This window comes from Nicotiana tomentosiformis, chromosome 12 (genome assembly GCF_000390325.3).
Source record: "Nicotiana tomentosiformis chromosome 12, ASM39032v3, whole genome shotgun sequence".
NCBI lineage: Eukaryota > Viridiplantae > Streptophyta > Magnoliopsida > Solanales > Solanaceae > Nicotiana > Nicotiana tomentosiformis.
Genome location: NC_090823.1, coordinates 28,351,772 through 28,366,498, shown reverse-complemented (window position 1 = coordinate 28,366,498; position 14,727 = coordinate 28,351,772). Strand labels below are relative to the sequence as shown.

The 14,727-nt window shown below is 41.6% G+C and overlaps 1 protein-coding gene across 1 annotated transcript; it reads right to left on the bottom strand.

The window, feature by feature from the left end:
* Positions 1-3,600: 3,600 nt before the first annotated feature.
* Positions 3,601-4,869, bottom strand: LOC104091883 (uncharacterized). The gene is made up of 3 exons (XM_009597330.1): positions 4,768-4,869; positions 4,298-4,686; positions 3,601-4,210 (listed from the first exon to the last, which is right to left on the bottom strand). Exons 1-3 carry the CDS (start codon positions 4,867-4,869, stop codon positions 3,601-3,603), a joined length of 1,101 nt encoding a protein of 366 aa, XP_009595625.1.
* Positions 4,870-14,727: the final 9,858 nt, after the last annotated feature.

Below are 14,727 nucleotides of genomic sequence, written 5' to 3'. Positions count from 1 at the left end.
TAACTCTTGGCACGTTCAAGGACGAACGTATGTTTAAGGTGGGGAGAATGTAACGACCCGGCCGGTCGTTTTGAATATTTCAACCCCGTTTCACCATTTACTGCTCAAATTGTACTTTACAGTTGTTGTGTGAATTTTTGGAGTAAATAGTTCGGGTCCAGTAAGGTTTTGGAATGAATTGGAATACTTAGTTCCAAGGTTTAAAGCTTAAGTTAAAATAGTGATCAGATATCGGCTTATGTGTAAACGACCCCGGAATGGAGTTTTGATGATTCCAATAGCTCTGTATGGTGATTTATGACTTAGGAGCGTATCCAAAAAATTATTTGGAGGTACATAGTGAAATTTGGCTTGAAATGCAAAAAAAAATTGAATTTTTGGTAAGTTTGACCGGGGAGTTGATTTTTTTATATCAGGGTCGAAATTCAATTCTGGAAATTGGAATAGGTCCGTAATGTGAAATGTGACTTGTGTGAAAAATTTGAAGTCATTCCAGATTTATTGATGTGTTTCGGCACAAGATATAGAATTTGAAGTTTCAAAGTTTAATAATTTCGAATTGAGGTGTGATTCATCATATTGATATTGTTATGTGTGTTTTGAGGCCTCGAGTAGGTCCGTGTTATGTTATGGGACTTGTTGGTATGTTCGGACGGGGTCCCGAGGGGCTCGGGTGAGTTTCGGATGGTTAACAGATCAAATTTGGACTTAGAATGCAATCGCACCTGCGGAAATTCCATCGCAGGTGCGAGCTCGCAGAAGCGAGCCTGGAAAGCGCAGATGCGGGCAGGGGGCTGTGAAGCATTGATCACAGGTGCGAGGGAAAATTCCGCATCTGCGTGAGCACAGATGCGGAAGGATGCGCGCAGAAGCGAGATGGCTGGAAGTTGAGAATTTTTGCATCTGCGATGTCTTTCCCGCAAATGCGATGGTTTCCTCGCAGATGCGCATACTGGGCAGGCAAGTCAAGTCCGCAAATGCGACGTTTTTCTCGCACAAGCGGAGACGCAGGTGTGCAAATATTCTTTGCATATGCGGATTGACTGGACAGAACCTTTATATTCGAGGGTTAGACATTTTTCACCCATTTTCGGATTTAGAAGCTCGGTTTGGGCGATTTTGGAGAGGAAAGTTTCCACACAACTTGGGGTAAGTGTTCTTGACTCCCTTGTAATTATATTTCATGAATTAATCTTCATTTTTGGTGTAAGATTATCGAATCTTCAAGAGAAATAGAAGAAATTTTCTATAATGTCACAAAACGAATGTTTCGAGTTTGAATAACGATTCGGAGTCGGATTTGAGTGAAATTAGTATGGTTGAACTTGTAATTGGATGGGTTGTTGTATTTTATGAGTTTTGTTGGATTTCGAGATGCGGGTCCCACATGTAATATTTTTGGGCGTAATTTCAGATTTTGTGAAAAATATTAGTATTTTGATATGGTATAAATTCTTATAATTTTTGTGGGCTGAATCAAATTAATTGTGACTAGATTCGAGCCGTTTGGAAGTTGATACGCACAGAATGGAATTTCTGGAGCATTACTTAGCTTGCTCGACATTGGATTTGGCTTGTTCGAGGTAAGTAACTATTCTAATCTTGGAGTTGAGGGTATGAACCCTGAATATATATATTATGTGAATTGTTGGGAGGTGACGCATATGCTAGGTGACGGGCGTGTGGGCGTGTGAGCGTGCACTATAGAAATTATTACATAATTGTTTTTGTGGAATTTTGTAATTAAATAATTTTGGCATTTTCCATGCGGTTCTATGTGTTAAAGAAATTGAGCTGAAAAGCATATTAAAAATCATATTGAGGCTATGTGCCAGTATTATGGAGACCCACAGAGGTCATATTGCTGTGAATTATTTATTTTAAATTAAAAATTCATACTCAGTCATATTCATGTCATTACATATCATATCTCAGTCTCTGTTGTTATTTATTGATACATCATATCATAATTTTAGGGCTATTTTCATGACATTGTGAGCCCATGAGAGAGAGACTGGAAAGATTGATGACTGAGTGAGGCCAAGGGCCTGATTGTGAGGATTATTATGTGGATCGGGGTTGCCCGCCTGCAGCAGACCTTATATGCTTTATTATAGCACGTGAGTTGTCCGTGCGGATCCAGATATTATTATAGCACGTGAGTTGTCCGTACGAATCCAGATATTATTATAGCACGTGAGTTGGTCGTGCAACATGTGAGTTGTCCGTAAAGATCATGATTTAGCTGAGTATTTTTATCTCTAAGTTACTTCTGATATTATTTGCTTTACGTTGTTATGGACTGTTGTGGACTATTGGTTTGGGAACCGACCTTGGTAAAAGCTCGTCACTACTTTTAACGTAAGGCTAGGTTTGTTACTTACTCAGTACATGGGGTCGGTTGTGCTGATACTACACTTTTGCACATTGCGTACAGATGTTGGATGCTGTTGTTGCTGTGCTCGATGGTTGCCGGATTTGAAGAAATACCCGCGTTCCTGTTGTAGCTGCCTCTTGTTCATGGTAGCCTTAAATTTATAAAAACTCTGCTTATGTACTATTCAAACAGACTATGTATTTAATTCATTTCCGCTTTGTAAACTCTATTCTTAGAAGCTCATGATTTGTACTACTAGTTCTTGGAGAATGTATAAGATTAAGATCTTTATTTACTTAAATTGCTTTAATAATTGTTATTGGAATTGGATAGTTGAAAGTTGGCTTACCTAGCGGGTTGGGCTAGGTGCCATTACGACTAGTTGGATTTTGGGTCGTGACAGTAATAGAACAAAGAAGGACAATTGCTATTGCTACCAAGTACAAGCAGTAGCATAATGATAAATGAAAAATACTAATCTACAAATTTGAACCATCCAATTGTTGTCGATGCTAATGAATTCATACACCGGTTCTAAATCCCTGGTATGTTCCAAAAAATTCTTGAAACAAGCATGTTGAACTGATGGCTTCTGGCTTCTTAGGAATCTGGTGTAGTGTCTTGTTTTTTGCTGCAGGATACTAGTGTTTGGACTATTCATGCTTGCTAAGTTTGGACTCCTGAGACTGTTCAGCTGGTACTCTGCAGTGGCATATTGCTGGAGATGGACCTGCTGCAGCTGAGGGTCAAGAATGAGTTGGCATATCCAATTGCATTGGCCACCATTCAACAGAATGAGCACACAAGGTGCTAATACCACATATTTAATGTCATCCAATACTCTGAGTATGCCTAATGTTCCTGCAAAAATATGAAACAAGGTTAGTGTAAAAACTGGCCTCCTTTCCTCTCCCTGTTGTGCTTGGTTATGGTGTATGCCCTTTGTTCTACTGATGTCATTTCTCCACCATATTAAAGGCTGGATGGAATTTAACTGTTGCATGGTGCACAATTTTCCCATTCTACTGTTCATGGTAGATTCGAAAATTAGGTCTGCTCCCCTGAGTTCATATTTTTCAACCAGAACCATATGATGAATTGGAAGTAGAGGCAAGTTGTGGTGGTATGATGATCCTAGTAGCTTTTTTGTGTCTAAAAGCAGGTGTGCCAAGAAGATCCTGCTGAACCTGACCTATGATATGATTAGGAAGGGATTGAATGGACTAATAATTAGTTATGGTTAACAGATTGTGGCTAAGCTTTGACAAAGAATCAGCTGGGCAATTGGCTTCCCTATACACATGTGAAAAATAGATTTTCTCACACTGTTGGAGTAGGCTTTGCAGCTTCTGCACTTGTATCTGTAGTGTCCAAGGTGGCTCACCATCATTGTTGAGCCAATGACTCAATAGTGATGAATCTGCTTCCAAGTGTATTTTGGTAAAACCATTGGCAATACACCATTGAACTCCTAAAATGGCTGCTTTTGTTTCTGCTGAATTGTTGGTGCCTTCACCTAAGGGACAGGTTAAGGCAAGAATGAACTCACCATAACTTCCTCTGATAATAACTCCAGCTCCAGTCAACCCAGAATTTGTTAGAGCACTACCATCAGTGTTAATTTCTCCAGATGTAGTGTCAGGTCTTGTCCAAGCTACCTTTTTGATAGAGGTGTGATGCTGAATATTTTCAATGCAGCCATATAGTTCAGTCCAGTTGAGTGACAATTTTATGGTGGGGTAGTTGGTACTCAGTAGCAATTGAATGTCAGCATCAATAGAGTGGAGTACTCTAGTCAGGGAAGAAGTTTTAGCACCATATTTTGCACTGCACCTATTTTTTCACAGATTCCATGAGATGATGATAGGCAGTGTGTCAAGGATCAATTTATCTACTTCATTTGATCTCTTTATGAGCCACCATTTCATGAGGAGTAGTCTTAGAGTTAGATCTTCTGTTTGGACACCAGCAGGCCCTCCATATTTTCTCCAAACTAGTTTGGCAAAGTTACCATGACTGAAAATGTGGTCAGCATTCCCTGCTGCTGGTGTGTTGCAACACACACATCTAGTTACAGTAAGGCTGCTGAACTGAAGCACCTTGTCATCTGTTGGTAGCTTATTTCTGAGGGCCCTCCATACACAAAAGGACCATTTAAAGGGTATCTTTTTGTGCCAAGTTAGTTTGTTAGTGAACTTTCCTATGATATTGGGTGTCCAAATAGCCTTGTCCAAGGCAGCAGGTCTATATTGAATAAGAGTGTGCATGATTTCTGAAATTTTGTGAGTAGGAGCAAATCCATTCAATTTCTGAAAACACCATTGGCCATTATCCCAAAACTATGATACTTTGATGTTGCCTGGCTTAGGTCCTCCATTTCTAAAACCTACAAAAGGACCAGTGCCTAACCAGTTGTCCCACCATAAGCTGCAATTGTTAGAGTGGAGATTCCATCTGATGTAGTCTTCAGTTTTTTTCCTGTTCATCGTCATTCTTTTCCATGCGTGTGATTGGACAAATTTCCATTTTTTTGAAATAGGGTTAGATCTCTGACAAAATTTGGCTCTCAAGAAGTTGCTCCGCAATGATGGTTTAGTTCTGAACAACCACCATTGTTTGAACTCCATTGATGTGCAAGTATCTTATATAGACCTAAATGCAATTCCTCCTTCCTCCTGTGGGTATGACAGTTTCTGCCATTAAGCCCAATGGTACTTGTTTTTATCTTTTTCCATGCTCCAAAAGAAATTTGCTGCTAGCTTTTGTATATGCTTCATTACACTCTTTGGAGGTGAGACAGCTGAAAGGAGATGGACAGGAAGAGACTGCAGAACATATCTAATCAAAGTTTCTCTTCCTCCATAAGACATCATCTTTCTTTGCCAACCTTTGATTCTGCCCACTACTTTGTCCACAAGGTCATTAAAGTGGACAATTCTCTTTCTTCCAGTGTAGAGGGGGCAGCCCAAGTAGGTAAGGGGGGATTCCTTCTTAGTGAAACCTGTCACATCTTGCACCCTTCTGATAGTAGCTGGGAATGCACAAGGAGAAGTCATAAAATGACTTTTGTGCCTGTTGATATGTTGGCCTGAGATGTCTTCATAATTATCCAAAATCATCATGATCTTATGAAGAGATTTTCTGCCTCCAGATGTGAATATGATTATGTCATCTGCAAAGCTCAGATGTTTGATTTGTGGCCCCCTCTTCTCCATGTAGAAGCCATTAAAAAATTGATCATGGCCAAGCATATTGAGCATTTTTGGATATGAGTTCTGCTACTATGATGAATAGTCCCGGTGCCAATGGATCCCCTTATTTCAATCTTCTGGTAGATTTGAAGAAGCCAAACCTGGTTCCATTAACAATAACTGAGTACCAGTTATTGGACATGGTTCTCCAGATCTTGTACATAAAGAGTTCATTAAAACCCATTCTCCTCAGCATGATACAAGTATAGCTCCAGGATACTCTGTCATAGGCCTTTGCCATATCTAACTTGATAACTATATTAGATTCTTTATTTGGTTTTTTGATTCCCTGCACAATTTCTTGAGCAAGCATTATGTTCTCAGATATGCTTCTCCCTTTAACAAATCCATATTGGTTGGCTAAAATGATTCTTGGAAGAATGTGGCCCAATCTTGAACACAAGATCTTAGAAATTACTTTGTTGACAAAGTTGCTTAAGCTGATGGGCCTGAACTCTGTTAAGAAATTAGAGAATTTAACTTTAGACAGCATTACTAGACATGCATTGGTCATGTATTTGGGCATAGTGTATCCTCCAAAGAAATCCAGGACCATATTTTGTAGGTCAGTCTTGATCACCTCCCAGCAGACTTGCAAGAACTTGCCATTCATGCCACCAGGGCCTGCTGCACTTGTAGGGCTCATGGAGAAAACTACTTGCTTCAGTTCAGAGATGGTAGGGTCCTGTGTTAGAGTAGCATTGTCTTCTACAGAGAGCATATGAGAAATACAGGATAGCAGGTCTTCCCTGATAACTCCCCCAGGATCTGAAAACAACTCATGATAGTATTCACAAGCTGCATCTCCAATATTTTCATCACATTGAACCCAATCTCCATTTGCATCTTTGATCTTGTGAATGAATATTTTCCTTCTTCTTCCTCTGATTAAGCTGTGGAAATAACTTGTATTAGCATCCCCATCCTTGAACCAGTGCAGTTGAGTCTTTTATTTTAGAATACTCTCATCTAGTATCATGTATCTAATGTATTTTGCAGTTAACTCTTGAAGCTTTATTCTGTCAGCTACTTGATTAGATTGAGCCCAAATCATTTATGCTTGCTTCACTTGTTCCTCATATTCCTTGGTTTTTTGAAAAATATCTCCATACTCTTGCCTAGACTAAGTACTCAATGCATTTGATAAAGTTTTGAGCTTCTGATGGAAAATACACATAGCATTCCCACGTAATTCCTTGTTCCAGACCTTAGTAACTAAAGGCATGAAGCCTTCATGATCGACCCAACAATTGAGGAATTTGAAATACCTCTTGCCACTGTCGTGCCTAATATTTAGTTCCATAAATAGGGGATTATGGTTTGAACCTATAGAGGCTAGGTGTTTAATTGTAGTAGCAGGGAAGGAGGAAAGCCAGTGATCATTAACAATACCCCTGTCAAGTCTCTTCCACACAATAGAACACTACCCTCTGCCATTGGACCAGGCGCATCTTGATCCAGAATAGCCAAGATCATGAAGTCCACAGTCTTCAATCATACTGATAAAGTCCATGCCCTTGTTAATCTGATAGGGAAGGCCACCAATCTTCTCAGCAGCAGAAGCAATGACATTGAAGTCACCTATAACACACCATGGTATAATACATACCATGGATTTATGCCTCAAGAAATCCCAGAGAGGTCTTCTAAGGACAATATTGAATTTGGCATAAACAATAGTGATATGGACGGCTTCTACATGCTTCTACATGCTTCAACTCTATGGTAAGTTGTTGTTCATCATGGTTCAAGACAGTACTATTGAACTCATTATCCCAGAAAACCCAGATTTTGTTGTTGATGTTTGAGGCTGAGTGGTCCATAGATAATTGGATTTTATATAGGTTGATATGGTTGTTGTCTAAAAAAGGTTACAGAACAGAAATGAAGGATAATTTATAAAGTTGTTTCAAAGTTTTGAGTCTTTCAAGTGCACCAGCAGTTCTGATGCCTCTAGCATTCCAAATGATTGTACTAATCATTAAAGATATTTGGTTTTTTTGGATTTTGGTGGAGTTTTAAAACTGGTGACTTTGCTTCTAGTATTGTACTGGGCTGGTTTGACTCTGGGAGATAGACCTTGGTTATCAACAATGCTATCAAATTCTGAGGCACTTTTAATTGCAGTATGGAGCTGATTAGATGTTGTTTACCTGAAAAATGGATAGCAATTGAATTTATACATAGTTCTAAGGATACGTAGTGTAACTTAGTACAAATTGGAAAAAATAAGTAAATGAATATTGAAATTAGCTGTAAAAGAAAAATGAATGCAAACCGAACGAATTAATTAGCCTAAGCCTTCAAGTTTTATCACCTTCAAATTGAATGGAGAGTTATTGATAGGGGAACAATATGACTAAATATCAAAGCCCTGAAAAGGATAGTATTTGCTTTATGTTCTATAAATCTAAATGAATCTGACCTCTTTATGTACAGATAATAACAACCCTTAATATAGTGGGGAAATCTTATTTTGAATATAATTAAAAATACATGGTGGGGATCCCATGATAGATTAATTAATTAGTCTCTCCTTGATTTGTGCCATGGTTTCCGCCGAGATTCTCCCCCTAATTACGGCTATAAGGTCTTTTTTGTTTCTTGGCTCGATCTTGATTGGTCTCGATTTGTTCGACCTCGATTTTGGCCGATCTCTGTCTTGATCGATCTCCGGTTCTCGAGCTCGATCTTGGATGATCTCGATCTTGATCGGTTTCTGGGTCTCGAGCTCGATCTTGGCCAATCTCGATCTTGATCGGTCTCTGGGGCTCGAGCTCGACAACCTAACTTCGCATCATGGCACGATATTACAATGATGAACTTCGATCCATCATGTTCCAATCTTAGAGGGCAAACTCGGTTTTGACCGTATACATGTAGTCCCCTCATTTCTTGGAAAGAAGATAGCGAGAAACGATATGAATTTTTGAACTCCAATTAGAAGAGCAATGACATCAGCGACGAGCCCAATTGTGACGTATGCGACAAACGTCCCGTCGGTTCAGTTACCAAGGCATTAAATACACGTTAGTCGATGGTCGGCCACTACTAATTTTGAACCGTCATTGTGAAACCGATAAATAGCCCCCTCTTCATTATTTCAAACTTTTACTTTCAAATCTTTTTCATTCCAATCTTCATAGTTATTCGCCTTCTCCAAAGCTTTCTATCTTCAGATTTTTGAGTTTCTTTGCTTGTTCTTCCTAAAACACCAAATACTTCACTCTCCATTCTTCTTTGCCCAGAAAAACTAAATGGCCAAAACATCTAAAACTGTTTCGCAGAAAGAGGTTGCTTCCTCATCTCGGTCGGCCGGCGAGAAACCAATGGTGGAGCCATGCCCTGAAGAACTTATTCCCGGGGGGTGTGTCATTGATTCCGACTTTAAGGTTAAGAAACCCTCATCGGTTCCTGGTCGATCCGAGCCGGTATCAAGATATATATGCTCGATATCCAAAAGCCTCCTTGATCTGGTGAAGAAAGATTGCAACTGGGAAAACAAGGAAGTTATGATACCGGCACCGGAAGAAGCGATCACCACCCACATGGAAGGGTTCTTGAGTGTTTACACTTATCCTTTCACGTTGGGTCCCCTCGATCCGGTCATCGTAGACTACTGCAAGAAATACCAGGTGACCCTCGGCCAAATTGCCCTTCTTTCTGGAGGATCGTGATACTGCTCCGTTTCTTCATGAGCAAAATCGACGAACTTCCCTTCACCCTTGACCACCTCATAAGATTATATAGCCCTCGACTTTATCGAGGTGGGCTGATAAAGCTTCAACGCCGGGCCACCAAGGCGCTCATCTCGAGTATAGATAAAGACAAATATTGGGGCTGGATGGGCCGGTTCATTCGGGTGAAGACCACGGACCTAATCCTGGCTGAGAGCATGCCATTTCCTGAGAAATAGAATATGAAATGTAAGCATGATTCCATCTTTAATTTTTGTTCGTTGTTTTTACTTCTTTATATTTTCTTATCAGTGTTTTTCTCGATGCAACCATTGCTTGGATGCCGGGTACGATTCCCCACCTCGAGATCTAGGTCAGGAGCCTGGTTTCGACGTCAACATATGCCGAGCGCGCATGGCATGATTTGTCAAAGGGCCAGTGGGAGGCTCGTACTCATGGTAAGCCTTCTTCCTAACTTACCGATTTGCCTATCGTTCAAGCATTTTTTCAAACATGAGTTTACTTACTTTCTCCTTTTGTAGGTCTCGGAAAGGATACGACTATGAGACCCCCATCCAGTGATGAAGAAGTTTTACCACCTATCTCAAAACCGGCGAAGGAGAATAAGATAAAAAGGGCCTCGAACTCCGAGGGTCAAAAACCCAAGAAAAGAGCAGCCCGTAAACCCAAGGGGAACACAGTCTCACTGACTATGGAGTCAGTCCAAAGACTAAGGGAAGAATAAGAAGATGATGATGATTCCGTGCTGGTGGCCCGTGTGTGAGCTAGCACCGAGATTCGAAAAACTTTGGAACCGGTGGGAGTTGATACTGCTCTGTCTAGGCTTGATGAGGTCGAGGAGGAGACTTCGGCCCAAGTTTCGAGCCGAGGGGAACCGAAGATTCTTTACCTCAGGGCGAAGAGACCGTTGAAGAGGCGGTGGATGCTGGTACAGAAACTGGGCTAGAGACTCCCCAAGACGGAAGCGACGCCCCAAAAGACCTACTTGGGGCAATAGAGGTCGGGGATTCCCCCTCGTTTCCTTCATTTTTCCAATCGATGATATGCGATGCTCACGCCGTGGAGACTTTTCACGGGGAGGGAGCCCATGGAGAGGAAGATCCTTTCCGTGGTTATTTTGTTGGGGTAGAAGATATCATCAGTCTGAGTGACTTAGAAGAGCTCGGGCGAGGTGGGAGTGCCTTGTCTTTTCAACGAAGCCCAACAGGCCCTAAACTGAGTTAGTTCATATTTTCTTTATCAATTTTCATACTTGTACTATTCTTCCCGTGTATAATTCCTTCTTTCTATTTTGTAGGCTTTTGTGCTTCATCATGAAGCTTTCTTCCGATCACGATGGGAGCTGAGCCGGTACGAAGCCGAAATTCGAGGGCTTACTAAGGAGAGAGATGTCTTCAAGCTTCTCAATGAGCAGAGAGAAGGGGAAGCAAAAGGACTTTGGGCTGAGCTAGAAGTAGCTCGGAAAGAACAAGTTGATCTGGACGAGCAGGTAAAAAGGATCTTTGAAGTTAATGAGACTGACTCAGGCGTGATGGCTAACAGTTCGGTCCCACAGGTCCAAAAAAAGCTCGATATGGCTAGGCAGCTTCATGGGGAAGTGGATGTAGTGAAAGCGGAGGCCGAGGTGTGGAAGAAGAACATAAACCGCCTTGCCTTAGAAAAAGAGGCTGCCCGAGCTCAACTGGCCTTGGCTGAGACCCAACTCCGAAGCTTGAAAGAGAAGGCCTTGGTGCAAGCCAAGAAAATTGAGGAATTCCAGTCTCGGTTGGGTTCGGCAACTTTCGATCGAGAGAGGCTAGCCACAAAACTTGCAGTGGCCAAATCGGAGGTCGAAATGGCCAAGGCTAATGCTGATGCAATGGTGGTCGTCTATTGCTCCGACGCTGAAGCTGCTCAGGTTCGAGCAAAGGAGGTTGTCAAGGATGCTCAAGTTCTAGCAAACTGGGTTGCCGAGCATGCTAAATGCCAGTCTTGAAGGGAGACTCTCGAGGAGATCCATGCTCGTGGCTTTGATCTTACAGTCGAGATGGAGAATGCCAAGGAGATTGAAGCCAAAACCAGAGTGTTGGCCTTTCCTGATGATGATGATTCTGGGAGTATGAGCGGATCTGAAAGCAAAGGAGACCTCGAGGGCGAAGATGTTGCTCCCGGAGAAGACTAAGTCCTTTAGGATTAGTATTTTTTATGTTTCTTTAAAGACCGTTTCGGTCTTTTGTAGGGAAATTTGATCGGGCCATGCTGCCCTTGTAAATGATTTTTGAAATATATATAAAAACTTTCTTCCTTTCTACTTTATAAAATTATGAAGTTATATTCTAAGGTCTGAGGTTTAGACAATTTGATTGAAACCAAACTAGTATAGCCCTTAGGCTTTACGATCGAGTGAGTGCTTGCTCGAACTCGAAGTAAGGTAATCCTTAGGTTTTTATTTGAGCGAGGATGGTCTCTCGAACTCAAAGCAAAAAACAACCCTTAGGCTTTTATAAAAAGATTATTTATGGCTTTCTCCCCTTTTCGGCTTAATGTTTTTCTTATCATTTGTATTTGCAAAAAACTTGTAATGCCTTAGCATGAAATAAGGAATCGTTTGAGAGTTCGAACAATTTTGTACTCATTAGAGTTTTCGAGGCATGATATTATTGAAGCCTTTTATGATTTTGCCGGAGGTAGCCTTTTTAATCGGTTTATGACAGAATTCGAAGGCCTATTTTGTTACGGAATTTGGACGTCTCCGACCCGTGTTAATTCGGCTGTAGCCTCTTTAGTTCGAAATTTGCCCCTTGGCTTATTTTCCCGTTTTACTTAGAGCTTGCCCGAAGTGTCAGTCCCGAGTAGGGTGGCCGTGGCCTATAAGAATCGAGGGTTGCCTAAAAGGTCTTATGGTCTCAGAGTTTTAATAATTCGATCCCGTTTATTTTTCGGACGGCAGTCCCTGAGCGTGGGGTAATCATCCAAACTCTGGTCATGGTCGACCCTTAAGCCTGTTTACATAATAGATCGAGAGCGTGAAATTGTAAAGTAGAAATTTTTTTTCTAAGGCACGAGATATCGGTAAAGAAAAAATACTTCTCTTTATAAATAATTATACATGCATACATGTTCTGTGTCAGAGCTCGAGCAAACTACGCGGGCATGGTTCATTCAACCGTTTGGCCCTTACAAATTTTTCCTATTGAAACCCTGCTGCTATGAAGTAACTTCCTCGCATCAAAGTTGATATTCGAGATGTCCCCCAGTATTCGAGGTTGATTGTAGAGAAGCCTCGGATACTATTGAATTGTTCTAAGTTAGCACGATCAATGGTTGCCTTGTTAAAAACCTCGCCAGAAAACCCATTTGGGAAAAAATCGGTCTAAGGGAAAAAGAGTGCAACGCGTGCATTCAGACCTAAAGGATTCGTGTCGAAGAATCCATCGTTGTTTCTGGTCGAACACCAGCAAGGGTTAGTTTAAAATATAAATGTAAATGGGAGGGGCCGCACCTCAGTAGTAGTATCATTTTAGGTATGATACGTTCCATTTGCTCGACAGTTGTTCGCCATTTATCATGCCAAGCTTGTAGGATCCTTTTTTGATGATTTTGAGGACTTGATACGGTCCTTCCCTGTTCGGACCGAGTTTCCCTTCATTCAGATTTTGGATGTTGAGGGTGATTTTTCTTAGCACCAAGTCCCCGATGATAAAATGTCGAAGATTGGCTTTTCGATTGTAGTACCTTTCGATCCGCTATTTTTGGGCGGCCAATCGGACGAGAGCGGTTTCGTGTCTTTCGTCCAACAATTCTAGGCTCGTATTCATGGTCTCGTTATTCGACTCCTCTGTTGCATATCGAAACCTGACGCTAGGTTCTTCGACCTCGACCGGGATTAGAGCTTGGGCACCACATACTAACGAGAACGGTGTTGCTCCGGTACTGGATTTTGATGTTGTGCGGTATGCCCATAGAACCTCGGGTAGTATTTCTCTCCATTTTCCTTTGGCTTTGGTCAATCTCTTCTTAAGATTTTGGATGATGATTTTGTTGGTCAGTTCGGCTTGTCCTTTCCCGTTGGGATGATAAGGTGTTGATAAGATCCTTTTGATCTTGTGATCCTCGAGAAATTTAGTCACTTTGCTACCGATGAATTATTTTCCATTATCATATACAATCTCGGAGGGCATCCCAAATCGACATATGATATGGTCCCAAATGAAGTCTATGACTTCCTTTTCTCTGACTTTCCCAAAAGCCTGTGCTTCAACCCATTTAGAGAAATAATCAGTCATAAACAAAATAAACTAAACCTTACCTGGGGCCGACGGGAGAGGGCCAATGATGTCTATTCCCCATTTCATGAAGGGCCATGGGGACATGATCGAGTGGAGTAGTTCCCCGGGTTGATGAATCATGGGCGCATGCCTTTGGCATTTGTCGCATTTTTGAACAAACTCCCTTACATCCTTGCCCATATCGGTCCAATAGTACCCTGCTCTGATTACTTTGTGGACTAGCGAATCGGTACCGGAATAATTTCCACAAGTGCCCTCTTTAATTTCCCATAGGATGTAGTCGGCATCTCCCGGTCCCAAACATATTGCCAATGGGCCATCGGACGTCCTTCTAAATAGCGTTCCATCTTCGGACAAAGTGAACCGTGCTGCCTTTGTGCGCAAAGCTCTCGACTCCTTTGGATCTAATGGAAGCTTCCCGTTCTTTAAGTATTCTATGTATTTGTTTCTCTAATACGAGGTTAAACTTGTGGAGTTTATCTCGGCATGAACTTCTTCAATTACCGATCTCATGAGTTGTACGACGGTCCCTGAGTTGAGTTCGTCGTCTTCGACCGATGAACCTAAGTTTGCAAGAGCGTCGGCCTCGCTATTCTATTCTCGAGGTACATGTTGCAAGGTCCATTCCTTAAATCGATGTAGAGTCACCTATAGTTTATCTAAGTACCTCTGCATTCGGTCTTCTCGGACTTCAAAAATCCCGTTAACTTGGTTTACCACGAGGAGGGAATCACACTTAGCTTCTATGACCTCCGCTCCCAAGCTTCTAGCTAGTTTGAGACCTGCAATCATGGCCTCATACTCGGCCTCATTGTTAGTCAATTTTGTATTTCTGATAGACTATCTAACTACATTACTTGTGGGTGATTTTAGTAAGATGCCTAGTCCGGACCCCTTCGCGTTCGAAGCACCGTCCGTAAAGAGGGTCCAGACTCCCGAAAATGTACCCAATTTTATGAGTAGTTCTTTTTCAATCTCGGGTACGAAGGCCGGCGTAAAGTCAGCCATAAAGTCCGCCAAGATTTGAGACTTGATGGCGGTTCGGGGTCGATACTCAATATAGTACCCACTAATTTCTATGGCCCATTTGGCCAATCGACCCGAAAGCTCGGGTTTGTGCAAAATATTTCGAA

What these genes read in the sequence shown, in the direction of transcription:
- LOC104091883 (XM_009597330.1), bottom strand. Translation starts at nt 4,869, where the DNA reads ATGACGATGAACAGGAAAAAAACTGAAGACTACATCAGATGGAATCTC. An exon ending in GGTTAGGCACTGGTCCTTTT is followed by an intron (nt 4,687 to 4,767) that starts GTAGGTTTTAGA and finishes TGGTGTTTTCAG; the next exon opens with AAATTGAATGGATTTGCTCC. An exon ending in AGACTACTCCTCATGAAATG is followed by an intron (nt 4,211 to 4,297) that starts GTGGCTCATAAA and finishes GTGAAAAAATAG; the next exon opens with GTGCAGTGCAAAATATGGTG.